Below are 26,002 nucleotides of genomic sequence, written 5' to 3'. Positions count from 1 at the left end.
ATTAAGCCCGTTGTGGTTAAGTGTTTGGTTCCTATCTTGGACCTGTCTACGGGGTCCAGTGTCCAGTTATCTAAATCGGCATCATTCTATTTAAGTTTAGCTGGGGTGTCCCTTCTACACCAATAAAAACTGAGTGGACTTCATTATATCAGCCAGTCACATATCCTTCCCTGAATATCAAGTCCAGGTATCTTGGGTAACCAACAGTAGATCCAAAAGTGCTTTGTAAACCAAAACGTATCATTTTTTCAGCTCCAAAAATTTGCCTGGGTACATGGGCATAGAGAAAAGTAGGCAAGACAGAATACAACTTTTCTCTGAGGGAGCTTATGTTCTCATGGGAGAGACGACCAGCAAACAGATCAATAAAAATTATAATATTGGGATTGGCAACTACAACTCAGGGGCCAAATGTGGCCCACCACCTGCATAAGGTTTTATTGGTTCACCAGTCACTATTGACTCGACTCTGACTCATGGCAACCCATCAGTGTCCAAGTAGAACTGTGCTCCACAGGGCTTTCAGGAGCTGATTTTTCCAAAGTAGATCTCCAAGCCTTTCTTCCAAGGAGCCTCTGGGTGGACTTGAACCTCTGACCTTTCGATGAGCAGCCAAGCACGTTTACCATTCGCACCACCAGGGACTCCTATTAGCACACAGCCACCTTCATTCCTTTCTGTTCATTGACCTTGCTGCTTTCACACTCCAACAGCAAAGTTGTGTTTCCACAGAGAACGTACAGCCCACAAAGCCTAAAATATTTACTCTCTGGCCCTTTACAGAAAAAGTTTGCTAACCGCCTGAGATAGGACATCAGGTGATAAGAAAATTCTTGCAGAGCAAGGGAACAAGCTGAGTCAAAAAAATTCTTTTGTAGAGAGAGCTTTGATGCAGTATGACGTGATTGGAATTCTTGTCTTCCAAATGTGTGTTTTTGGTTTTGAGGAGTGTTTTTTTTTAAGTACATAAATGCCTTCAAAACCACCCACCTGTCAGGGATAAGTAAAAAAATAATTAACCTGTCATAAAGATGAAGGGAGCCATGGTAGCGCAAAGGTTAAGCGTTTGGCTGCTAACCACAAGTTTGGCAGTTTGAACCCACCATTGGCTGCACCGGAGAAAAACCTGGTGATCTGCTCCTGCAAAGATTACAAAACCCAAACCCATTGCCATCAAGTCAATTCGGATTCATAGTGACCCTACAGGACAGAGTAGAACTGCTCTATAGGGTTTCCTAAGCTAAAGTCTTTGTGGAAGCAGACTGCCACATCTTTCCCCTATGGAGCCCCTGGTGGGTTTGAACAGTCAGCCTTTGAGTTCACAGGCCAGTGCTTAACGACTTCGCCACCGGGGCTCCTTCCCCTAAAGATTACAGCCTAGGACACCCTATGGTACAGTCCTAGTCTGCCACATGGGGTCACTATGAGTCAGAATCGATGGCACCCAGCAACAACAACATAAACCCAGTGGGTAATCAGGTTACATACGCAATGCATAGTATCCTGGGCAGTGGCTTCTCCTGCCTGAATCAGTCCTTGGGATAGAGTCGATTCATGTTCGATTTCTGCAGCTTCTTCTGCAGATGAAGGATCGATGATGACTTTCATTTCCTAGGCACTTAGTGCATGCCAATCACTGGCCTCAAAACACTGCACTTACTTCATTTCAGCCCCTTCACGGCACTCCTAGAGGTCATGGTAGGACTCCCCCATCTGACCCTAGAACACGGTCCTGCGAGCTTCAGCAAGGCTCCAAACTCCTGCATGCGCACCCTGGCATCTGTGCCGCTCACCGCTGAGCTGAGCCGACTCCCTCTGGGATCAGAGTTTCTAAACTGCCCTGTGCCTGGCCCTCCAGGGGTCCGTTTTACGTAGGATAGTCTTTGTTATAACAGCCTGAGCTTTAAAAACCTTCATCAGACTTGAATATTCAAATCAACTGTTTAAACTTCATTTTGTTTTATATAAACCAGTTGCTGGTCTGTTGACTCCTGCTCATGGCGACCCCTTGTGTGCCAGAGTAGACCTGCCCCCTGTAGGGTTTTCAATAGCTGGACCTTTAGGAAGCATATCACCAGGCCTTTCTTCCAAGGCCCGTCTTGGTGGACTTGAACCTCCAATCCTCAGTTAGCAGCTGAGCACATTAACTAGTTGCACCACCTGGGGACTTCTTTGTTTTATATGTTGCTGATAGGTGCTGTGGAGTCGGTTCAGACTCACAATGACCCTGCGTACAACAGAATGAAACACTGCCCTGCCCTGTACCATCCTCACAATCGTTGCTATGTTTCAGCCCATTGTCGCAGCCACTGTGTCAGTCTACCTCGTTAAGGGTCTTCCCCTTTTTCACTGACCTTCCACTTTACCAAGCATGATGTACTTCTCCAGGGATTGGTCTCTCCTAATAGTATGTTCAGAGTAGGTCAGACGAAGTCTTCCTGTCCTCACTTCTAAGGAACGTTCTGGCTATACTTTTTCCCAGACAGTTTGTTTTCTGGAAGTCCGTGTTATATTCGATACTCTTCACCCACAGCACAATTCAGATGCATCAGCTCTTCAGCCCTCCTTACTCATTGTCCAGCTTTTGCATGCACGTGAGGCGATTAAGAAAACACCGTGGCTTGGGTCAGGTGCACCTTAGTCCTTAAAGTGACGCCTCTGCTTTTGAACACTTTAACGAGGTCTTTTGCAGCAGATTTGCTGAACGCAATACATCGTTTGAGTTCTTGACTCCTGCTTCCGTGGGCGTTGATTACGGATCCAAGTAAGATGAAATCCTTGACAGCTTCAGTATTTTCTCATGATATTGGGAGCCCTGTTGGCGCAGTGGTTAAGAGCTTAGTTGCTAACCAAAAGGTTGGCAATTCAAATCTTCCAGCTGATCCTTGAAAACCTTACAAGGCAGTTCTACTCTGTCCTGTAGGCTAGCTATGAGTGGGAATCAACTCGATGGCAGTGAATTTTGCGGTTTGGATCATGATGTTGCTTATTGGTCCAGTTATGAGGATTTTTGTTTTCTTTATGTTGAGCTGTAATCCATACTGAAAGGCTGTGTGGTCTTTGACCTTCATCAGCCAGTGCTTCAAGTCCTCTTCACTTCCAGCAAGCAAGGTTGTGTCATCTGTATATCGCAGATCGTTAATGAGTCTTGCTCCAGTCATGATGCCACACTCTTGTTCATGTAGTCCAGCTTCTCAGATTATTTGTTCAGCATACAGAATGTGTAAGTACAGTGAAAGGATACAACCCTGACTCACATCTTTCCTGATTTTAAACCACCCAGTATCCCATCGTTCTGTTCCAACAACTGCCTCTTGATCTATGTACAGGTTCCACATGAGCACAATTAAGTGTTCTGAAATTCCCATTCTTCACGGTATTACCCATAATTTGTTATTGACTACCCAAAGTCAAATGCCTTTGGGTAGTCAATAAAACACAGGGAAACGTCTTTCTGGTATTTCCTGCTTTCAGCCGGGATCTGTCTGACATCAACAGTGATATCCCTCATTCCGTGTCATCTTCTGAATCAAGCTTGAATTTCCGACAGCTCCTTGTCGATGCACTGCTGCAGCTGCTTTCGAATGATCTTCAGCGAAATTTTACTTATGTGCGATATTGATATTGTTCGATAATTCCCGCATTCTGTTGGATCACCTTTCTTTGGAATGGGCACAAATATGTATTTCTTCCAGTCAGTGGGCTAGGTAGCTGTCTTCAAATTTCTTGGCACAGATGGGTGAGCACCTCCAGCATTGCATCCCTTCGTTGAAACATCTCAGTTGGCATTCCATTAATTCCTGGAGCCTTGTTTTTTCATAGTGCCTTCTGTGCAGCTTGGACTTCTTCCTTTAGTACCATCCGTTCTTTATCATTTGCTACCTCCTGAAATGGTTGAATATCGACCAGTTCTTTTTGGTACAGTGACGCTGTGTATTCCTTCCATCTTTGTTTCATGCTTCCTGCATCCTTCAGTATTTTGCCCATAGAATGCATGAAAATTGCAACTCGAGGCTTGACTTTTTTCTTCAGTTCTTTCAGCTTGAGAAATGGCAATGGTGTTCTTCCCTTTTGGTTTTCCATCTCCAGAACTGTCCACATTTCATTATAATACTTTGTCTTCTCAAGCCACCCTTTGAAATCTCCTGTTAAGTTCTTTTACTTCATTTCTTCCATTTGCTTTAGCTACTCAACGTTCAAGAGCAAGTTTCAGAGTCTCCTCTGACATCCATTTTAGTCTTTTCTTTCTTTCCAGTCTTTTTAGTGACCTCTTGCTTTCTTCATGTATGATGTCCTTCCACAACTCGTCTGGTTCTTGGTCATTAGAGTTCAGTGCCTCAAATCTGTTCTTTAGATGATCTCTAAATTAGGCTCTTGTAGACTTCCTGTAATTTTCTTCAGCTTCAACTTGCATATGAGCAATTGATGGTCTGTTCCACTATCAGCCCCTAGCCTTAATTCTGATGATATTGAGCTTCTCCATCGTCTCTTTCCACAGATGTTTTCGATTTGATTCCTGTGTTTTCCATCCAATTAAGTCCATGTGTATAGTTACTGTTTATGTTGTTGAAAAGAGGTATTTGCAATGAATAAGTCATTGGTCTTGCAAAATTGTGTAACGTGATCTTCGGCATCACCAAGGCCTTGTTTTCCAACTACTGATCCTTCTTCTTTGTTTCCAGCTTTGGCATTCCAATCACCAGTAATTATCAGTGCATCCTGATTGCATGTTTGATCAATTTCAGACTGCAGAAGTTGGTAAAAATCTTAATTTCCTCATCTTTAGCTTTAGTGGTTGGTGTGTAAATTTGAATAATAGTTGAATTAACTGGTCTTCTCATAGGCGTGTGGATATTGTCCTATCACTGACAGCGTTGTGCTTCAGGATAGATATTGAAATGTTCTTAGTTTGACCACAAATGCGATGCCATTCCTCTTCAATTTGTCATTCATGGCCTGGGAGACCATATAATTATCTTATTCAAAATGGCCAATACCAGTCCATTTCAGCTTACTAATGCCTAGGATATCAATCTTTACATGGTCCATTTCATTTTTGATGACTACCACAATTTTCTTACATTCATACTTCATACATTCCACGTTCCAGTTATTAATGGATGTTCGCAGCTGTTTCTTCTCATTTTGAGTCGTGCCACATCAGCAGATGAAGGTCCCAAAAGCTTGACTCCATCCACGTCATTAAGGTCAACCCTACTTTGAGAAGGCAGCTCTTCCCCAGTCATATTTTGAGTGCCTTCCAACCTGGGGGCCCATCTTCTGGCACTACAGCAGACAGTGTTCTGATGCAATTCATAAGGTCTTCAGTGGCCAGTTGTTTCAGAAGTGGATCACCAAGCCTTTCTTCCTAGTCTGTCTTAGTCTGGTAGCTCCGCCAAAACCTGTCCACTGTGGGTGACTCTGCTGGTATTTTAAATACCGGTGGCATAGCTTCCAGCCTCACAGGAACACAGAAGCCCCACGGTAGGACAAAGTGACAGGCAAGTAGTGGGTACTGGACATAGACACACTAACTGTTGTACGTTTAAGAATCTAAATTGCAAGTTTCAAAGTATGAAGCGCAAAGTGCCACATAGGTCCTTTGAATCCTTGGGAAGATGGAGGTTAGAACAGAATCTACCTTCGGTATCACCAGAAGGCCGTGCCTCCAGTATTATCTAACAGGACATTACCAGAACAAGGACATACTTATTTTGCTTTAAGCTAAATGCCAGTGATTCGGCCACCTCAGAAGGAAGGCCTGGCGAGCTACTTCTGAAAAGTCAGCCTTTGAAAACTTTGTGGAGCACAGTTCTGCTGTAGCACACGTGGGTTGCCATGAATTACAGCCAACTCATCAGCAACTGGTTTTGGAGTCCCTGCGTGGTGCAGATAAGGAGCCCTGGTGGTGTAGTTGTTAAGTGCTCTGCTGCTACCGAAAGGTCGTGGGTTTGAACCCACCAGCCTCCCCTCAGGAGAAAGATGTGACAGTCTGCTTCTATATAAAGATTAAAGCCTTGGAAACCCTATGGGGCAATTCTGCCCTGTCTATGGGGTTGTGGTACAGTTGCTATTAGTTGAAATTGACTCACTGGCAATGAGTTTGGTTGTTTTCTTTTTGTTATTGAGAGGGGTTGCTGGTGCAGACAATTAACATACCTAGCTGCTAACCAAATGGAGGTTTGAGTCCACCAGGATAATCTGCTTCCAGAAAATCACCCACTGAAAACTCTGTGGAGCACAGTTCTACTCTGATACACATGGGGTTACCATGAGTTGGAGCTGACTCAGTGGTAACTGTTTGTTTTGTTTTTTTTTTAATTTTCTTTCAGTCTTATGACTCCTTTATTATCTAAATCCCAAAACCACATTGCCATCGGGTCGATTCCAACTAAAAGCGACCCTGTAGAACAGAGTAGAACTGCCCCATAGGGTTCCCAAGGCTGTAAATCTTTATAGAAGCAGACTGCCACATCTTTCTCAGCAGAGCGGCTGGTGGGTTCAAACCACCGACCTTTCGGTTAGCAGCCGAGCGCCCAGCCTCTGCACCACCAGGGCTCACTCTGTTCTTATTAAATGATGCAGAAGCGAACTTCCCCCAGTTCGGATGGTGTGTGTGGTAATGTAGGCGCTGCGGCCAGCAGGAAGCGGTGCTCTCGTTTGGGGGACCTAATGACTGTCCCTCCACCCTGTGCACAGCAGGAACTCATTGACAGCATCAGTCGCAAGCTGCAGGTGTTGCGGGAAGCCCGGGAGACGCTGCTGGAGGACATCCAGGCCAACAACGAGCTCGGGGATGAAATGGAGGCCATCGCCAAAGATGTCTGCAAGCCCAACGAGTTTGACAAGTTCCGTATGTTCATCGGGGACCTGGACAAGGTGGTGAACCTCTTGCTGTCACTGTCAGGCCGCCTGGCCCGTGTGGAGAACGCCCTCAATAACCTGGACGACAGTGCTTCTCCTGGGGACCGGGTATCTATACACGCGGCTGTGCTGGGAGTGGGACGGTGGTCCCCGGGAGGGCATGCCCTGGGGTGTTGAGAGAGTGAATTCCTTAAAGCCGGGCCCAGTTTATGCAGAACCCTATCGAAATGTTGAGCAGTGCTCACGCCCTCTCCCCTCTTGGAAAAATCGTGTAGCATTTGGTGGAGGTGGTTGTTACTTGCCTTTGTGTCTGTTGCAACTCACGGTAACCCCATGTGTGCAGGGTAGAACAATTCATAGGGTTTTCAGAAGCAAATCACCAGGCCTGTCTTCCACGGCGCCCTGGGTGGGTATGAACTGCCTACCTTTCACTTAGTAGTTGAGCACTTAACTATTTGCACCACCAAGGACTCCTCTCTTTCCTTTTAATTGAAGGAAAAAGTTGCCAATAAGATGCAATGACTTGAAGTACCGTCACGGCCCGAGGGCTGCTGTGGACTTCAGAAAGAGCTGTTGGCTCCTATTAACATTTTTTCACATATTCCCGCTGCTCATTCCTACCCATTGTCTCTTCCTAGATGGTATCTTTTCTTTTTAACTTTGATCACATGCAGTTGTGTGTGATTGCTTCCCTAAAACCAGCTGCCATCGAGTTGACTCGGACTCATGGTGGCCCCATGTGTACCACAGTACAACTGTGCTCCACAGGGTTCTCAGTGGCTGACTTTTCAGAATAGAGTGCCAGGGCTTAACCGCTGGCGCCACCCAGGGACGCCTCTCCTGAGGCCCATTTTACAGATGAGGAACCCGAGGCACCGAGAGGCTCCGCCCTTCAGCTTCACCTTCCTGGGCCTATGGGAAGTGGTTCCGTTTCCATGCCACAGGTGCAGAGCCGCGGCCTGGACCTCCTGCATGGCCAGCTTGGGGGAGAGTCAGTGTGTTAGGCAGCCGAGCTGTGGGGAGGCTGAGACGTTCCGAGATGGGTGTGCTAACGTGTTAAAAGCTGTAGTGCCCCCTTTCCCGATAGAAAACAAACATGCAGGCGGAGGGTACCCACGAAACTCCTTCTCTTTATTCAGTGTGTCCCGACCCTTGCTGATTTTAATAACCCAGTCCCCATCTCTGCAGTCAGTGAGTGTCTCTGTCCCCTTTGGATAGGATTCGCCTGCTTTACTTTGCCCTTTTGCATGAAAATACTGTATCCAAAGGTCCAGGTGTTCCCAGACAAGGGTTAAAAGTGGGCAGTTTGCAGTTTGCTTTCCAAGGGCAGAGCCACAGGAGTACTGGTGTGGTCACTGCAGGCAGGTGCCCTGAAAGGCTATCACCGGCCCATCATGGAAGCAACCCACAAAGCGCAGTTCCTGCTATCAGCCTCTGTCTTGATAACCATGGCACCAGCTAGCCTTTATGGAATGCTTTCTGTGTGTCCCGCGTTTTGCAAAGTGTTGCTGCATCCTGGAGGCCTGAGTGTGGCGATCGGTGAGCTTCCACCACAAAGCTGTGCAGCGGCAGGAGGCTGTGGCTATCCTGATGCCCGGATACAATGCAGAAGCTCACGTGCCATAAATGAGCCCCTGGCATTTGCCAGCCTACATTTTCTTTTCTTTCTTTTTTTTTTTTACAGCATTTCACGTAGGAATCTCATAACATCGAAATTTGGTATGGAAGGTACAGTTCTATAACATGAGCAACAGTGACCTTGACCAAGCTATTGATTGCATTCATGACTTTTAGACCTGAATTCTTTGACCTTGGCTCAAAGTGCTTTGTGCTCAGTAAGGCAGATGTGGGACCCTTAGGCTCATGGGCACGCACAGCTACTATCAGGGCCTTGCTGCTCTGAGCCAGGGCCGCAGGAGCTTGTTGGAAACCACCAGCCTGCATCTGAAGACATTAAACGACTTCATCTCTTCCTCCTTGAGCTCCATGGTCTTCATCTCTTCCTCCTTGAGCTCCATGGTGTCCTTGTGTGCTTTTCACTAAGCGCTGAGCTTAGGGAACCCAGGAGGGTGTTCTGCAGGCAGAGGGTGATTGTGAGTGGCGTGTTGTGGCAGCTCTCATTTCGGAAGCGGGGTCTTCCATGTCCGCCAGAGCAGGACTCCTGTTAGGATCAAGGATCCCAATCCCCAGCCAGACCCCATTCACAGCCCTGTGTCATCTCAGTCTCCTGCCTCCCCCAGCATGGTCACATGTCCGCTTTCATAAACATACCCACAGACTCCGTCCTCTTCTGCCTGAAGGGTCTGGAAATCCTTCTCTGGAGTTTCCTTACAATATTTTCCTTTTGCCAACCTTTCTGCAATTACGTCATAGAAAGGGCGTTGGCACACTCCTAGTGGCTCACTCCTAGTGCTGGTCCTTTGTACTATCCTTTTGGGCATCTCAAAATCCCTTTTTTGGGGGGGAACATCTCAAAATTCTGTATCTTTTAGTCCCTTGATTGTTCTGCTTACCACTATTCTTGCTAACCACTTAAGGCCTGTAAAAACCGGTTGCCATCAAGTCAATTCCGACTCATGGCAACCCCATGTGTGTCAGAGTAGAACTCCATTCCACAGGTTTTCATTGGCAGATTTTTCAGAAGGATATCACCAGGATTTTCTTCCGAGGTGCCTTTGTGTGGATACGAACCACCAACCTTTGGGTCAGCAGCCAAGCATGTTAAGTGTTTGTTCCTCCCTAGGAACTGTGGGAGGAAACTCAGGCCATGAGGGGCTTAGGGAGGGCTAGGGTTGGGTCTGCTGTGGCCACAAGGTGGCGCTGTCCACCTCACACACTGAGAGCCATGCAGAACCCATCAGGTCTCTGGTCCTTGGGGTAGGGGACTCCAGGTCCCCATTGGTAACCTGGTGGACAGCTGTGGGAGCAGACCCCAGGGTGACAAGCAGGGTGACCCGTGCTGTGGTCCTGCCTGACTGGGTTGTGTCTCTGTTCCCACAGCAGTTGCTGCTGGAGAAGCGGAGGGTCCTCACCCAGCAGCATGAAGATGCCAAGGAGCTCAAGGAGAACCTGGACCGACGGGAGCGCGTCGTGTTTGACATCCTGGCCAGCTACCTCAGCGAGGAAAACCTGGCAGACCACAAGCACTTTGTGAAGATGAAGTCGGCCCTCATCATTGAGCAGCGGGAGCTGGAGGACAAGATCCACCTCGGCGAGGAGCAGCTCAAATGTCTGCTCGACAGCCTCCAGCCTGAGCATAACAAATAGGGGTCTCCCGTGGTGAGTAGGGAGAGGCCCAGCCCAACTCCAGCGGCCAGGGCAGCCCACCCTGTGGTTGAGCCTTGGAGAGAGTGTCCCCTGCAAGATGGCTCTTGGAAAAGCAATAACTCCTCTGTTTGTTTGGGATGCTGTATTTAATTGTTTGGTTTCCCTTTGCATGGCTGAGCTGGGCAGCTCGTTATTGGTCCTTTCCTCAAATGTGACCCTGCACCGAGTCTCCACACTGGACGCTGGCGCAGTTGTACATGCAGTGGTTACCTGGAGGGTCAGCCTGCTGTTCCCCTGTCTTTGGGTGCTGTACTGACGCTGGGACACCAGTGAGCATTTGCCACTGGGAGCCTGGTGCCATTGTCGCTCACGTTGCCTCCAGGACACAGCCGCCATGTGGGTTTTGTCTCTGCTGAAGGGGCAGCATGAGCATGGGTCGTCTCAGCCGTATCCTGGTGTTTCTGGGCCCAGCAAACATCGTGATGGTGGAGATAATAATAATTTATTAACGGTTTGGTGTGGCGGATCATTTCCTAGTGGTTAAAAACCTGCTGTGAAATAAATAGCCCAAGTGTTGGGTTCACTCGTTCTCAGACGAAAGTCGCCACTTAACGCAGTCGTTAAACACACTCACGCACAAAGCAGACAGGTAGCTCAGGTGCTTCCTGCTCGACAGCACGGTTCAAAGGATGTTTTCCCGCCAAGCAAATTAGTTGGGTTAAGAAGTGTGTCTAGTGATAATGTGCTTGTTGGATATTTGTTTCATGAGACCAACTTAGTATTTTTTAAGTTATGTTTCCCCCTGCCCATCTGTTTTGTGGATGGGTGATCTGTCATGACAGTTGGCTGCTGTCCTCTTGTTGCCTCCCAAAACCTGTGACCATGCTGTGAGAGAACATTCCATTTATTGTCGGAACCCTCCCGCTGGTCTTCAGAGGGCCTGTAAACCCTACAACGTCTAAATACCATTTTGTTCTGCCATGGACTTGAGAGATTTGGTGCTCCTTTGATTGGTGGAGACTCCGGGATTCTAAAGTGAGTCTGTTCGTGGAAAACATACTATCTAGCTGTCATTTCCCATTGGCGAGCCACAGTTGGGAGAAAATATTTGAAAACCCGGTATCTGATGAAGGACTTGTATCCAGACTGTATAAGGAACACTGAGAACTCAACGGTAAGAAAACAAACAGCCCAATTAAAAAATGGGTGGGACACTTGAACAGACCTTCACCAAAGAGGACACACACGTAAGATACGCACGTGAGAAGATGTGCAACCTCCAGTTGCCGGCGTAGAACCTCCTTAGTCATCTCATGTGTTTCTTCAAAAGTTTCCATCCAGTTAAATGCATGGTTAACGGTGAGCGAGTTCCTGGATGCTCTCCTGTTCAGTAATATTAGGACATTGGTTGTATTAAGGGATCCTTTTCATCTTCTTTTCCCTTTATTTCCATAAACGAAGGTTTCCAGAAGGTGGGGCGATTTCCCTGGGTCAACAGTGACCACAGCCTTACCAAAACACGGAACGGTTTTAAGGAGGAGAAACGCACCCTGCTCAAGCCATCAGCCGTGTGCTGGGCTGCAGAGCTGCCACCCTAATGTGAATGCACCCCATGGAGCCATGGAGCTAGACTGGCATGTGCCAGTCACACAGGGGTCAACCACCTTTCTGGCAGTCACCCCGGCTCAGAAAGCTCAGTGTTCTTTCACAGGTTGGCACTCCTATTAAAGCCAGCTCTTTCTGATTTGAAAAGCCTGTGTTTCTCCTCTTTATTGCCCATTTGTCACTTGTTATTAGACCTGGTTGGGTCACAAAAGATGGAGCTGACTGTCCCCAAACCTCCGTCTCTCTCCGAGCAGAGAAGACATGGATGGCTTCAGTGCATTTGGTTTTTCAGTTAGACAAAACACACATTCTTTCACCTGTGATTCTTCCCCTCCACCACCTCTGTGCTGTGTGTACCAAATGGGAATAATAGAATCCGTGTGTCTTGTCTCCAGCCTTTTGGTTTTCTGCCTTTGGGCTTTCTCGTACGTAGCATATACCGCACTGTGTTCTCCTTTTAGCAAAGCAAAGCCCGTTTCATCACAACCGGCCCGTCCATTCCCCTACATGTCTCTTCAGTTGTCTGCTTAGTGGGGACCCAAAGATTCCAGGGAGTTGATGTACACACTCTGTATATAGTTCTCTTCTGGCATATAAAATCAATCTGGTGCTAGGGTTGGCCCTTGGCTTTCCGGGGCAGGGTGTGGCTGACTCCTCACCTCTGTCTGTCTGAACTCAGCTGTGGAGTGCTCTGTAGCAAGATTTCAGTCAGGAGAATGGCCTGGGGCTCCTTTCCTGCAGCCCACCCACCGTGGAAAATGTGTACAGATTTCATGCTGGACACTTAACATGTACCTATCAACAGATCATCCTGCTTGACTGTGTAACAAAATAAATTTACTGTCTGTTCGAGTGAATGCACCATGTCTTTGATTTACTCACAGTCCGTCTTTTTAAAAAATTGACATATCCTTACCATGTGTCAGAGCCTTAAACCATGGAGTAAATTATCTATTAAGTGATTGTGTGTAAGTGTGTGACTACTGATGCCAGTCTAGTTAAAGCCTGACGCCATGTGCTAAAACCAGACAAAACCCATTGCCATCAAGCTGATTCCAGCTCGTAGCGACCCTATAGGACAAAGTAAAACTGCCCCATAGGTTTTCTAAGGAGTGCCTGGTGGATTCGAACTGCTGACCTTTTGGTTAGCGCCGAGCTCTTAACCACTGCGCAACCAGGGCTCCAGGAAGAAGTCCACGGTATAGGGTGTATCAGTTAGCTACTGCCGTGCTAAGGCTGCATAACAAATACCTGTGAGATGTCAGCAGTGTAATCGAGGGGTATTTGTTGAGCTCATGAGTCTATAGGTCAGCAGGCCCACCTAGGCTGGGCTGTGCTTCACAGGACCAGCAGGCTGGGGGCATGTCCATGGCAAATGCACAACAAGCCCAGTCCCAAAGGTGCTTTTCACATCGTGGATCACATCACACCTGCTAACCTTCCATTAGGAGTGCCTGGGCGGTTAGTGTGCTCAGCTGCTATAACCTAGAGGTTGGAGGTTCAAGTCCACCCAGAGACACCTCAGAAGAAAGGCCTGGCCATCTACTTCTGGAAAATTGGCCATTGAAAACCCTGTGGAGGACAGCTCTGCTTAACACACATAGGGGCGCCATGAGTTGGAGTCAACAGCAACTGGCTTTTAACCTTCCGTTGGCCAAAGAGAGTCACGTGGCTGGGCCCTACCCCCTTCAATGGAAGGAACCGTGAAGTCCCATGGCAAAGAATGTGGATACGGGCAGGGGTGAAGAATTGCGGCCTGAAGGACTCAGCCTCCCACACCGGGGTCCGTTTGATGGAGAATCCACTAAGCTTCCTGAACCCTGGAGCCATGTTGCCTAGAGCAAAGCCACCTGGGTCCCCTCCTAGTCATCTGGCTGCGAGCAAGTGACGTAGCCTCTGGGCTGCACTTTCCTCAGTGGTAACTTGAGATGGGCCGCTGTGACGTTAAATAGGTTGACATGGTAAACCGAACCAAACCAGTTGCCTTCAAGTTGACTCTTACTCATGGCGACCTCAGGTGTGTCAGACTAGAACTGTGCTGGTTTTTCAGAAGTAGATTCCCCAGGCTTTGCTTCGTAGGTGCCTCTGGGTGCACTCAAACCTCCAACCTTTTGTTTTGCAGTCGAGCGCTTAACTGTTTGCACTACCAAGGGATTTCTTAATATATGTTAAAGTGCTTAGAAATCATGTGTGATGCAGGAGCGTGTTGGCTGTTAATCCTGTTTTCCTCCTCCGTCCTTGGGACCTGGAGGAAATGCCATCTGTGGTCACAGGTGTCACAGCCACTCCAAAGAGACAGTTGACTTCTCTGGCTGGTAGGACGAGAAGTGTGTGTCCTGGAGTAGGTTCTTGGGACTGAAGGTCAGACAACTGGAGTTTAACTGAGAAACATCAGACAAACCCAAATTGAGGAAGAGTCTTCAAAAACCAAACTGAAGTTCTCTTCAAAGGGTTCGGGTCATAAAAGACAAACTGCAGAGCTGCTCTTACTGAGAGGAGACAACACGACAACAAAAGGCAACTCGTGTGATTCTGTATCGAATCCTGGACCACAAGAGACATGCAGTGGACAACTGGTGGAGTGTGAGTAAGGTCTGTAGATGAAAGTATTGACATTAATTTCTTGGTATTCATCATTGCGGTGTGGCTAATGTAGGTTGTTTGCATTTGGGAAATCTGGGTGAAAAAATATGTGGAGTTATTTGTGGTATTGGCAAAATTTTTTCTAAGTTTGAAATTACTGCAAAATGAAAAGTTATTATTATTTTTTTTAATTTTAAGGGAGTTTTTCCTTCAGCCTCATCCAAAGCTCCTTTTCTTGTGTTTTGTTGTAACCATCTAGTGCTTTAATGTGGTATCCAAGAGGCACTTTAAAGTTCATATTTTATCATAAACAGAAGGATCTAATATGATCAGTATTCCATAGTGTGGGTCATGGCGGCATGCAAAGCTAATTCCAGCACCTATAATCCCTTATTGAGTTTATTAGTTTACATAAGAGACTTGCCCACTAGTCCTGAAGCCCCTCGAGGAGCAGGTTTCCTGCTTACCTGTGATTGTTGACCCAGTACTTGGTACAGAGAGGAGAATTAATTTATGCTTTAAAAGAGTGATTATTAAGAGTGAATAAATAGGTCCAGAGTAAAAGAGAAAGAAGGAAACCAGAGACTCAAAGAAGAAATTAGTTGATAGGACAGATAGTTTACATGAACCACGACCTCATCTACCCTGAGACCAGAAGAACTAGATAGTGGTACCCCGCTACCACTACCAACCGTTCTATTCAGGGCCACAATAGATGGACCCTGATAGAGTGGGAGAAAAATGTGGTACAGAACCTAAAATTCCTAAAACAAAACAAAAAAACCAGGCTTGCTGGACCGGCCAAAACCGGAGGACTCCCCAAGGCTATAGTCCTACAACAGATACTTTCCATGCCTCGAACTGAAACTAACTCCTGAGGACACCTTGTAGATAAATAGCAAATTGACTAAAAAAATAATGAATATCACCTGTAAGTACTGTGCTTCTTTAAAAAACCGTCTATATGAGACCAAACAATTACTTTAAAACAAAGGAGAGAATGTAAGGGAACAGGGAAGCTACATTAATGGAAACAGAACAACTGGAATGAAAAAAAAAAAAATGAGAATGTTCACACATTTTGAAGAATGTAACCAATGTCGCTGAACAACCTGTGCGGAAATTGTTGAATGGGAACCTAAATTGCTGTGTAAACCTTCATCAGAAACAAAATATTATTTTTACAAAAGTGAATAAATAGAACAGCTGGGAGCACAGTACAATTCACTGAGCAGAGTAGCTGCCATCCTTTTCTTTCATGACGTGTAGTGTATTGCATACCCACCACGTACAGGCACAGGCAATACTGTGGACTAAGTGCTAATGACAGTATGTGTGAAAGGCTCAAAAAGCCAAAAGTAACAGCTTGAGGAAAACAAATATGAGGGTTGCTGTAACTTCTTCAGCCTCATTCTCAGTTTTGCTCCCTGTATCCTCCTGGTTTCTCCCCACCTCAGCCTCTTCTGTTCCAGGATCCAGCTAGGGAGGAGCGTTATGTGTGCCCCAGGCAGGTAAGACAGGAGAGGGCATTGAGGCAAACCCTAATGGGAAGTTTCGTCATAAGCATGCTTAGTGCTAATCTTCTAACCCCTCAAATAAGGAAGGTGGGAGTGCTCAGTGAAGCCAGGGATGTAAGTGATGAAAGATACCTCTTTTCAAAGGTGCAAATCAGGAACAGTCCACAACAGAGCAGTGCTGGCTGGCAGTGTAATAGCAATCTGATCCAGCAGAATAATGGGTTCCTTTTGCTCCATTTAGTGAGTTAGAGAAGCCCATACTGTATTCCTCTTATAGAGATTCACAGAGCACAGTAATAAAAAAGAAAAAAAAACACCTGCAATAAAAATCCTATTTAACTTTTTTTATATACTTTTTATTGTGCTCTAAGTGAAAGTTTACGAATCAAGTCAGTCTCTCACACAAAAACTTACATACACCCTGCTACATACTCCCAATTACTCTCCCCCTAATGAGTCAGCCCGCTCCCTCCCTCCACTCTCTCTTTTCGTGTGCATTTCACCAGCTTCTAACCCCCTCCACCCTCTCATCTCCCCTCCAGGCAGGAGATGCCAACATAGTCTCAAGTGTCCACCTGATCCAAGAAGCTCACTCCTCACCAGCATCCCTCTCCAACCCATTGTCCAGTCTGATCCATGTCTGACAAGGTGGCTTCGGGAATGGTCCCTGTCCTGGGCCAACAGAAGGTCAGGGAGCCAAGACCACCAGGTCTCAGACCATTAAGTCTGGTCTTTTTAGGAGAATTTGGGGTCTGCATCCCACTGCTCTCCTGCTCCCTCAGGGGTTCTCTGTTGTGCTCCCTGTCAGGGCAGTCATCGGTTGTAGCCGGGCACCATCTAGTTCTGGTCTCAGGCTGATGTAGTCTCTGCTTTATGTGGCCCTTTCTGCCTCTTGGGCTCGTAATTACCTTGTGTCCTTGGTGTTCTTCATTCTCCTTTGACCCAGGTGGGTTGAGACTCATTGCTGCATCTTAGATGGCTGCTTGCTAGCATTTAAGACCCCAGGTACCGCTCTTCAAAGTGGGATGCAGAATGTTTTCTTAATAGATTTTATTATGCCAGTTGACTAAGATGTCCCCTGAAACTACGGTCCCCAAAATCCTGCCCCTGCTACACTGGCCTTTGAAGCATTCAGTTTATTCAGGAAACTTCTTTGCTTTTGGTTTAGTCAGGTTGTGCTGACCTCCCCTGTATTGTGTGTTGTCTTTCCCTTCACCTAAAGTAGTTCTTATTTACTCTCTAATTAGTAAATACCTCTCTCCCACCCGTCCTCCCTCCCCCTTCTCGTAACCATAAAAGAATGTTTTCTTCTCAGTTTAAACTATTTCTCGAGTTCTTGTAATAGTGGTCTTATACAATATTTGTCCTCTTGCAACTGACTAATTTCACTCAGCATAATGCCCTCCAGGTTCCTCCATGTTATGAAATGTTTCACAGATTCATCACTGTTCTTTATTGATGCATAGTATTCGATTGTGTGAATATATCATAATTTATTTATCCATTCATCCATTGATGGGCACCTTGGTTGCTTCCATCCTTTTGCTATTGTAAACAGTGCTGCAGTGAACACGGGTGTGCATCTGTCTGTTCATGTAAAGGCTCTTATTTGTTCGTGTAAAGGGTCTTATTTCTCTAGGATGTATTCCAAGGAGTAGTATTGCTGGATCGTATGGTAGAAACCCTGGTGGTGTAGTGGTAGAAACCGTGGTGGCATAGTGGTTAAGTGCTACAGCTGCTAACAGAGTTCGGCAGTTCAAATCTGCCAGGCACTCCTTGGAAACTCTATGGGGCAGTTCTACTCTGTCCTATAGGGTCGCTCTGAGTTGGAATCGACTCGACGGCAGTGGGTTTGATTTGGTTTATGGTAGTTCTATTTCTTCCTTTTTAAGGAAGTGCTAAATTGATTTTCAAAGTGGTTGTACCATTTGACAATCCTACTAGCAGTGTATACATGTCCCAATCTCTCCACAGCTTCTCCAACATTTGTTATTTTGTGTTTTTTTGTATTAATGCCAGCCTTGTTGGAGTGAGATGAAATCTCATCGTAGTTTTGATTTGCATTTCTATAATGGCTAATGATCGTGAGCATTTCCTCATGTATCTGTTAGCTACCTGAATGTCTTCTTTAGTGAAGTGTCTGTTCATATCTTTTGCCCATTTTTTAATTGGGTTATTTGTGTTTTTGCAGTTGAGTTTTTGCAGTATCATGTAGATTTTAGAGATCAGGTGCTGATTGGAAATGTCATAGCTAAAAACATTTTCCCGGTCTGTAGGTAATCTTTTTACTCTTTTGTTGAAGTCTTTGGATGAGCATAGGTGTTTGATTTTTAGGAGCTCCCAGTTATCTAGTTTTTCTTCTGTGTTCTTAATAATGTTTTGTATAATGTTTATGCCATGTGTTAGGACCCTAACGTTGTCCCTATTTTTTCTTCCATGATCTTTATCGTTTTAGATTTTATGTTTAGGTCTTTGATCCATTTTGAGCTCGTTTTTGTGCATGGAGTGAGGTATGGGTCTTGTTTCATTTTTTTGCAGATGGATATCCAGTTATGCCAGCACCATTTGTTAAAAAGACTGTCTTTTCCTCATTTAACTGTTTCGGGGCCTTTGTCAAACATCAGCTGCTTATATGTGCATGGATTTATGTCTGGGTTCTCAATTCTGTTCCATTGGTCTATGTAACTGTTGTTGTACCAGTACGAGGCTGTTTTGACTACTGTGGCAGTATAATAGGTTCTAAAATCAGGTAAAGTAAGACCTCCCACTTTGTTTTTTTTTTTCAGTTATGCCTTATTTATCTGGGGCCTCTTCCCCTTCCATATGAAGTTGGTGATTTGTTTCTCCATCTCATTAAAGAATGTTGTTGGGATTTGGATTGGAATTGCATTAAATGTATAGATCACTTTTGGTAAAATAGACATTTTTATAATGTTAAGTCTTCCTATCCATGAGCAAGGTACATTTTTCCACTTATGTAGGTCTCTTTTGGTTTCTTGCAGAAGTGTATTGTAGTTTTCTTTGTATAAGTCTTCTACATCTCCGGTAAGATTTATTTCTATGTGTTTTATCTTCTTGGGGGCTGCTGTAAATGGTATTGATTTGGTGATTTCCTCTTCAATGTTCTTTTTGTTGGTGTAGAGGAATCCAACTGATTTTTGTATGTTTATCTTATATCCCGATACTCTGCTAAACTCTATTAGTTTCAATAGTTTTCTGGAGGATTCCCTTAGGGTTTTCTGTGTATAAGATCACGTTGTCTCCAAATAAAGATCGTATTACTTCTTCCTTGCCAATCTGGATGCCCTTTATTTCTTTATCTAGCCTAATTGCTCTGGCTAGGACTTCCAGCACAATGTCGAATAAGAGTGGTGTTAAAGGGCATCCTTGTCTGGTTCCCAATCTCAATGGGAATGTTTTCAGGCTCTCTCCATTTAGGGTGATGTTAGCTGTTGGCTTTGTATAAATGCCCTTGATTATGTTGAGAAATTTTCCTACTATTCCTATTTTGCTGAGAGTTTTTATCATGAATGAGTGTTGAACTTTGTCAAATGCCTTTTCTGCATCAATTGATAAAATCATGTGATTCTTTTGTTTTATTTATATGGTGTATTACATTAATTGTTTTTCTAATGTTGAACCATCCCTGCATACCTGGTATGAATCCCACTTGGTCATGGTGAATTATTTTTTTGGTATGTTGTTGAATTCTGTTGGCTAGAATTTTGTTGAGGGTTTTTGCATGTACGTTCATGAGGGATATAGGTCTATAATTTTCTTTTCTTGTGGTGTCTTTACCTGGTTTTGGTATCGGGGATATGGTGGCTTCATAGAATGAGTTTGGGAGCATTCCATCCTTTTCTATGCTCTGAAATACCTTTAGTAGTAGTCATGTTAACTCTTCTCTGAAAGTTTGGTAGAACTCTGCAGTGAAGCCGCCCGGACCAGGGCTTTTTTTTTTGTTGGGAGTTTTTTGATTACCTTTTCAATCTCTTCTTTTGTTATGGGTCTATTTAGTTGTTCTACCTCTGTTTGTGTTAGTTTAGGTAGGTAGTGTGTTTCTAGGAATTCATCCATTTCTTCAGGTTTTCAAATTTGAGTATAGTTTTTCATAGTAATCTGATGTGATTCTTTTAATTTCAGTTGGGTCTGTTGTAATATCGCCCGTCTCATTTCTTATTTGGGTTATTTGCTTCCTCTCCTGTTTTTCTTTTGTCAGTTTGGCCAGTGGTTTATCAATTTTGTTGAGTTTTTCAAAAAACCAGTTTTTGGTCTTGTTAATGCTTTCAATTGCTTTTCTGTTCTCTATTTCATTTAGTTCTGCTCTAATTTTTATTATTTGTTTTCTTCTGGTGCCTGTGGGTTTCTTTTGTTGCTCTCTTTCTATTTGTTCAAGTTGTAGGGATAGTTCTTTGATTTTGGCCCTTTCTTCTTTTTGGATGTGTGCATTTATTGATATAAATTGGCCTCTGAGCACCGCCTTTGCTGTGTCCCAAAGGTTTTGATAGGAAGTGTTTTCATTCTCATTGGATTCTATGAATTTCTTTATTCCATCCTTAATGTCTTCTATAATCCAGTCTTTTTTGAGCAGGGTATTGTTCAGTTTCCAAGTGTTTGATTTCTTTTCCCTGCTTTTTCTGTTATTGATTTCCACTTTTATGGCCTTATAGTCAGAGAAGATGCTTTGTAGTATTTCAGTGTTTTGGATCCTGCTAAGGCTTGCTTCATGACCAAATATGTGGTCTATTCTAGAGAATGTACCATGTGCACTAGAAAAGAAGGTATACGTGTTTGCTGTTGGGTGGAGTGTTCTGTATTTGTCTATGAGGTTAAGTTGGTTGACTGTGGCATTTAGATCTTCCGTGTCTTTATTAAGCTTCTTTCTGGATGTCCTGTCCTTCACTGACGGTGTGTGTTGAAGTCTCCTACTATTATTGTGGAGCTGCCTATCTCACTTTTCAATGCAGATAGAGTTTGTTTTATGTATCTTGCAGCCCTGTCATTGGATGCATAAATATTTAATGTGGTTATATCTTCTTGGTGTATTGTCCCTTTAATCATTATATAGTGTCCTTCCTTATCCTTTCTGATGGATTTAACTCTAAAGTCTATTTTGTCAGAAATTAATATTGCCACTCCTGCTCTTTTTTGATTGTTGTTTGCTTGATATATTTTTTCCATCCTTTGAGTTTTAGTTTGTTTGTGTCTCTAAGTCTAAGGTCCGTCTGGCAGCATATAGACGGATCTTGTTTTTTAATCCATTCTGCCATTCTCTGTCTCTTTATTGGTGCATTTAGTCCATTTACATTCAGCGTAATTATGGATAGGTATGAATTTAGTGCTATCATTTTAATGCCTTTTTTTGTGTGTTGTTGACAGTTTCTTTTTCTCACTTAATTTTATGTGCTGAGTATATATTGCCCTTTCCTCATATTCATTGTTGTTGATTTTTTTTCTGCTGAGTCTGTATTTTTTTCTTCTATTTTATTTTGATGACTAGGATGGTTTGTCTCGTTTGTGGTTACCTTATTATTTACCACTATTTTTCTAAATTTAAACCTAAATTTTATTTCTTTGTATTGCTGTTTCTTCCTCTCCATGTAGAAGATCTGTGACTACATTTCTTAGTCCCTCTTTATTGTTTTAATGTTGTCTTGTTTTGAGCTTTTTTTTTTTAATTAATAATCTTGTCTTGTTTTATTTCCCTGTCTGGGTTGACTTCTGATTGCTCCGCCCAGTGTTCTAGTCTTGGGTTGATACCTGATATTATTGATTTTCTAACCAAAGAGCTCCCTTTAGTATTTCTTACAGTTTTGGTTTGGTTTTTACAAATTCCCTAAACTTCTGTTTATCTGCAAATGTCCTAATTTCACCTTCATATTTAAGAGACAGGTTTGCTGGACAAATGATTCTTGGCTGGCAGTTTTTTTCCTTCAGTTTTTTAAATATGTCATCCCATTGCCTTCTTGCCTGCATGGTTTCTGCCGAGTAGTCCGAGTTTATTCTTACTGGCTTTCCTTTGTAGGTGACTTTTTGTTTATCCCTCGCTGCTCTTAAAATTCTCTCTTTAAGGTCCATTATGTTATGGGAAAAAAAAAGTTCTGTCTTTATCTTTGATTTTGGCAAGTTTGATTATATGTCTTGGTGACTTTCTTTTAAGATCTACTTTATGTGGAGTTCGATGAGCATCTTGGATAGATATCCTCTCATCTTTCACATTGTCAGAGAAGTTTTCTGCCAACAAATCTTCAGCAATTCTCTCTATTTTCTCTTATCCCTCCCTGTTCTGGTACTCCAGTCACTCATAGGTTATTTCTCTTGATAGAGTCCCACATGATTCTTAAGGTTTCTTCATTTTTTTTTTTTTAATTCTTTTATCTGATTTTTCTTCAAATATATTAGTGCCAAGTGATTTACCTTTGAGTTCAGAAATTCTGTCTTCTACTTGCTCAATTCTGCTCCTCTGACTTTCTATTGAGTTATCTAATTCTGTAATTTTATTGTTAATCTTCTGAATTTCTGATTGCTGTCTGTGGATTTTTCCAGCTTATTAAGCTTTTCATTATGTTCCTGAATAATCTTTCTGATTTCTTCAACTACTTTATCTGTGTGTTCCTTGGTTTTTTCTGCATATTGTCTCCTTTCCTTCTTGATGCCTTGAAGGATTCTGTATATTAATCTTTTGTATTCTGGCCCTGGTAATTCCAGGAATGCACTTTCATCTAGAAGATCCCTGGATTCTTTGTTTTGAGAGCTTGTTGAGGTGATCATGGTCTGTTTCTTTATGTGACCTGATATTGAGTGTTGTCTCCAAGCCATCTCTAAGTTATTGTATTAGTTTATGCCTGCTTACCGTGTCATAGCATCTTCTTGTTTTGATATACTCATATGTGTCGCTTGAGTGAACTAGCTTGATTATTTTTGCCTTTGGAGCTCTGGTGTCCTGTCCCCAGCTGGCTAGAGCTGTTATCAGGTATATCAGTCTAGGAGTCCATTCAGTTTTCTTGTATGAATTCACCTCAGGTGTCCAGGTACCTGATCATCAAGTGTGTGGTACAGGCTCTGTCCTACAGTCCTAGAGGGGCAGGGGTGATTGGTGTAGGTACCAATAGTTGGTTGCAGCAGGGGGTCACGCTCTGAACAAGGCAGGGGGCTGAGAACCAATCTCTGAGTGTCTCTGAGGAAAGCACGTCCCTGTTCCCTAGAGCATGCAGGTTGGTGAGTTCTGCAGATGGACCCTGGGCACCCAATGTTTTTGGTTGTAAAGACTGGGAGGTACCAGTTATCCTTGGACCCCTATCACGGGTGGCTGGGTGAACTGAGTGGAGTTACCAGTCCTTAGGTCCCCGATGTGGGTAGGTGAGGACCTTGTTTAATAGGCAAAGCAATGTAAAACATCAAACACCCGCCCCTCCACCGCATAGCTGAAATGGTTGGAGTCTGACAACAAGGGCCTACACTCCCAAAATAGGTCCACACAAGTCCATGCAGAAGGGAAAGGTGCTCGAAATCCACGGACCATTTATGCCTGGACAGGAGCCGCTTCTGACCTGAGCTCCTCCAGATAGTAAAAATAGTGGAGCTGGCAAATTATCTTTTTCCCCAAGTGCAAATTTTTCCTTCTCCAAGGCTGGGAGGATGGCTCTATGTGTTCAATAGGGCCTATCTCAGGCCCAGGGAATTTAGCTGCTGAAGCCGGCTTGGGGGCGGGGGGTGTGGTATAATATATGCAAGTGCTTAGCTTTTGCTGAGAGCGCCATTCTTCTTAGGTTCCGGAGGTGTGAGTAGTCTGTGGGGCTGCTGCTTCTCCCTGACGAAACTGCGGCCGAATGCTAGTACCAATCTGCTGCCACCACTCCAGGAATGGTGCCTGAGAGCTCCCCGCAATCAGGTCCAGTAATTCCTCTTCACTTCTAAACCGTCTCTTCCTCCCCCTGCCCCTCAGTTCATTTTCTAAGCTTGCCTTTGAAGCTCAGGACTCCCAGCTTGTCACAAATATACTCATTTTACTTCTTTTTTCAGGGCTTTCTTGTAAAGAGGGCTCGCCGGAAGCATCTATTTGGCCGCCTTGGCTCTGCCTCCCTTTTTTTCTTTATTGTACTTTAGATGAAGGTTTACAGAGCAGACTAGTCTCTCATTAAACAGTTAACACACATACTGTTTTGTGACATTGGTTGCCGACCCCACGACATGTCAACACTCTCCCCCTCTCAACCTTGGTTTCCCCATTACCAGCTTTCCTGTCCCCTCCTGCCTTCTTGTCCCTTTAGTCTGGTGTGTCCATTTAGTCTCATTTTGTTTTATGAGCTGGTCTAATCTTTGGCTGAAGAGTGTACCTCAGGAGTGACTTCAGTACTGAGTTAAAAGGGTGTCCAGGGGCCATACTCTCAGGATTTCTCCAGTCTCGGTCAGACCAGTAAGTCTGGGCTTTTTTTGTACAAATATTTTTGGGGACACAATTCAGTCCATAACAGATGACTATACAGGGCCATCCTTTACCCCATTTAGGCGGTGTTGCTTTACCACACTGATGTAACAGAAGGTCACCCTGTCCCTCATGACCATGTGGCATGGGTTATAGAGAGGGGAAAAACTCTCTAGGGAAGCCCTGCTTTCAACAGGTCTCCAGCGCTGGGCTGGGTCTCCAGCGCTGGGCTGGGTCTCCACCCTACAGGTGAATTCAGATATGAGAAAGTTCTGGAAAGGCCCCCACCCAGGTACCCATTTGGCCCCTTCAACAAACTTTGCATAGCATTGTACTAAGTAAGTGGTGAAGACACGCTGCTCTGTTCCTGCGCAGCCGGGGCCACTGTGTAACTGAATTATTGATGTTAGGTGCTGTCAAGTCTGTTCCCACTCATAGCGACCCCATGTACAACAGAACAAAACACTGCCTGGTCTGCTTTCATCCTCACAATCCTTGCTATATTTGAGCCTACTGTTGCAGTCACTGTGTTAGTGCATCTAGTTGAGGGTCCTCCTCTTTTTCACTGACCCTCTACAAGCCTGATGTCCTTCACCAGACAGTAGAGTGGTGTAGTGGTTAAAGTGCTCACCAATTGCCTTAGGCTGACCTCTCTAAAAAAAGAGGAGCAAAAATAGTAAATCGTATAGATATATATATAGAGAGAGATTTATTTCAAGGAAATGGCACACACAGTTGTTGAGGCTAGACTGTCCCAAGTCCTTGGGTGAGGCTGGAGGCTTCTGATTCAGACAGCTGCAGGGGCTGGTGAACCCAAGATTGGCAAGTCAGACAGCAGGGCTCTGGCTCACAGGCTGCGAACACCAATGAACCCCAAGATCGGCAGGCAAGATGGCAGGTAAGCTGCCAGCTCAAGTCCCAGGAACGGAAGGTCAGACAAAGAGGAGACAGATCCAGGATCCAGAGAGAGCAAAAGTCCCAAAGCCTTGCTAGAGAGTCCACCTCTATTGGATGCAGGACACACCCCTATGGAAATTCCCTTTCAACTGATTGGCTACTCACAGCAGATCCCATCATGGAGGTGATCACGTTATATCAGATCTCATCATGGAAGTGATCACATCATCTTAACTACATCATAACTGCCAAACCACTGAGAATCATGGCCCAGCCAAGCTGACACACAACCTTAACCATCACAGTATGGAAATAAGAGTTTCTGTGTATGTTAACCTCTCACAGTTTTCTCGAGTTGTCTTCAAAACCAGCAACTGACCTTATGTCCTCTGGCACAGTAATAACTTCTCTATTTTATTATATAAAACTTTTCAAGATGCACAGAAGTAGGGTGAATAGTGTAAGGAATCCCCTATGTCCCTCACCAGATGCAGCAACGGTCAAGATTCTGCCGTATTAGCTAGATCTCCCCGCCCCACTTCTTATCTGTTTCTTTTTCTGAAATATTTTAAAGCGAACCCCAGACATCATGGCCCTTCATCCCCACATAGTTCAGTATTCTGGACTAAAACTATGAACATTTCCTTCCATAGCCACATTATACCAAAACATTCATAATTATTCCTCCTTGTAAGGATCCCTGGTGGTACAATGCTTAAGTACTCCACTGCGGTTTGAACCCACCCAGGAGCTCTCCAAGAGACCTGGCGATCTGCTCCTGGAAAGATTTCAGCCTAAGAAACTCTATGGGGCAGTTCTACTCTCTCACATGCAGAAACTGTGA

At 44.6% G+C, this 26,002-nt stretch overlaps 1 protein-coding gene and 1 long non-coding RNA gene across 19 annotated transcripts in view; one reads left to right on the top strand and one right to left on the bottom strand.

Moving 5' to 3' along the window:
* The window catches only part of SHROOM2 (shroom family member 2), a 294,895-nt gene that overhangs the window by 146,801 nt on the left and 122,092 nt on the right, over positions 1–26,002 (top strand). For 3 of the 18 annotated variants that reach the window (XM_049872264.1, XM_049872276.1, XM_049872277.1), the window contains 2 exons: positions 6,700–6,972; positions 9,865–12,597. The exons of 14 other annotated variants lie outside the window; for them this stretch is intronic. In XM_049872264.1, the coding sequence (XP_049728221.1) occupies positions 6,700–6,972; positions 9,865–10,131 (540 nt within the window). In that variant the 3' untranslated portion in view covers positions 10,132–12,597. Of the gene's footprint in view, positions 1–6,699; positions 6,973–9,864; positions 12,598–26,002 lie in introns of those variants that run through there. One more of the 18 variants, XM_049872270.1, reaches the window with a different exon arrangement.
* LOC126069202 (uncharacterized) overlaps positions 1–26,002 on the bottom strand; it is a 150,383-nt gene that overhangs the window by 103,469 nt on the left and 20,912 nt on the right. The gene's annotated exons all lie outside the window — the stretch shown is intronic.

The sequence above is a fragment of the Elephas maximus genome, chromosome X, assembly GCF_024166365.1.
Source record: "Elephas maximus indicus isolate mEleMax1 chromosome X, mEleMax1 primary haplotype, whole genome shotgun sequence".
NCBI classification, from domain to species: Eukaryota; Metazoa; Chordata; class Mammalia; order Proboscidea; family Elephantidae; genus Elephas; species Elephas maximus.
The sequence above is the reverse complement of the archived record's forward strand: the minus strand, read 5'-3'. Positions and strand labels throughout refer to the sequence as shown.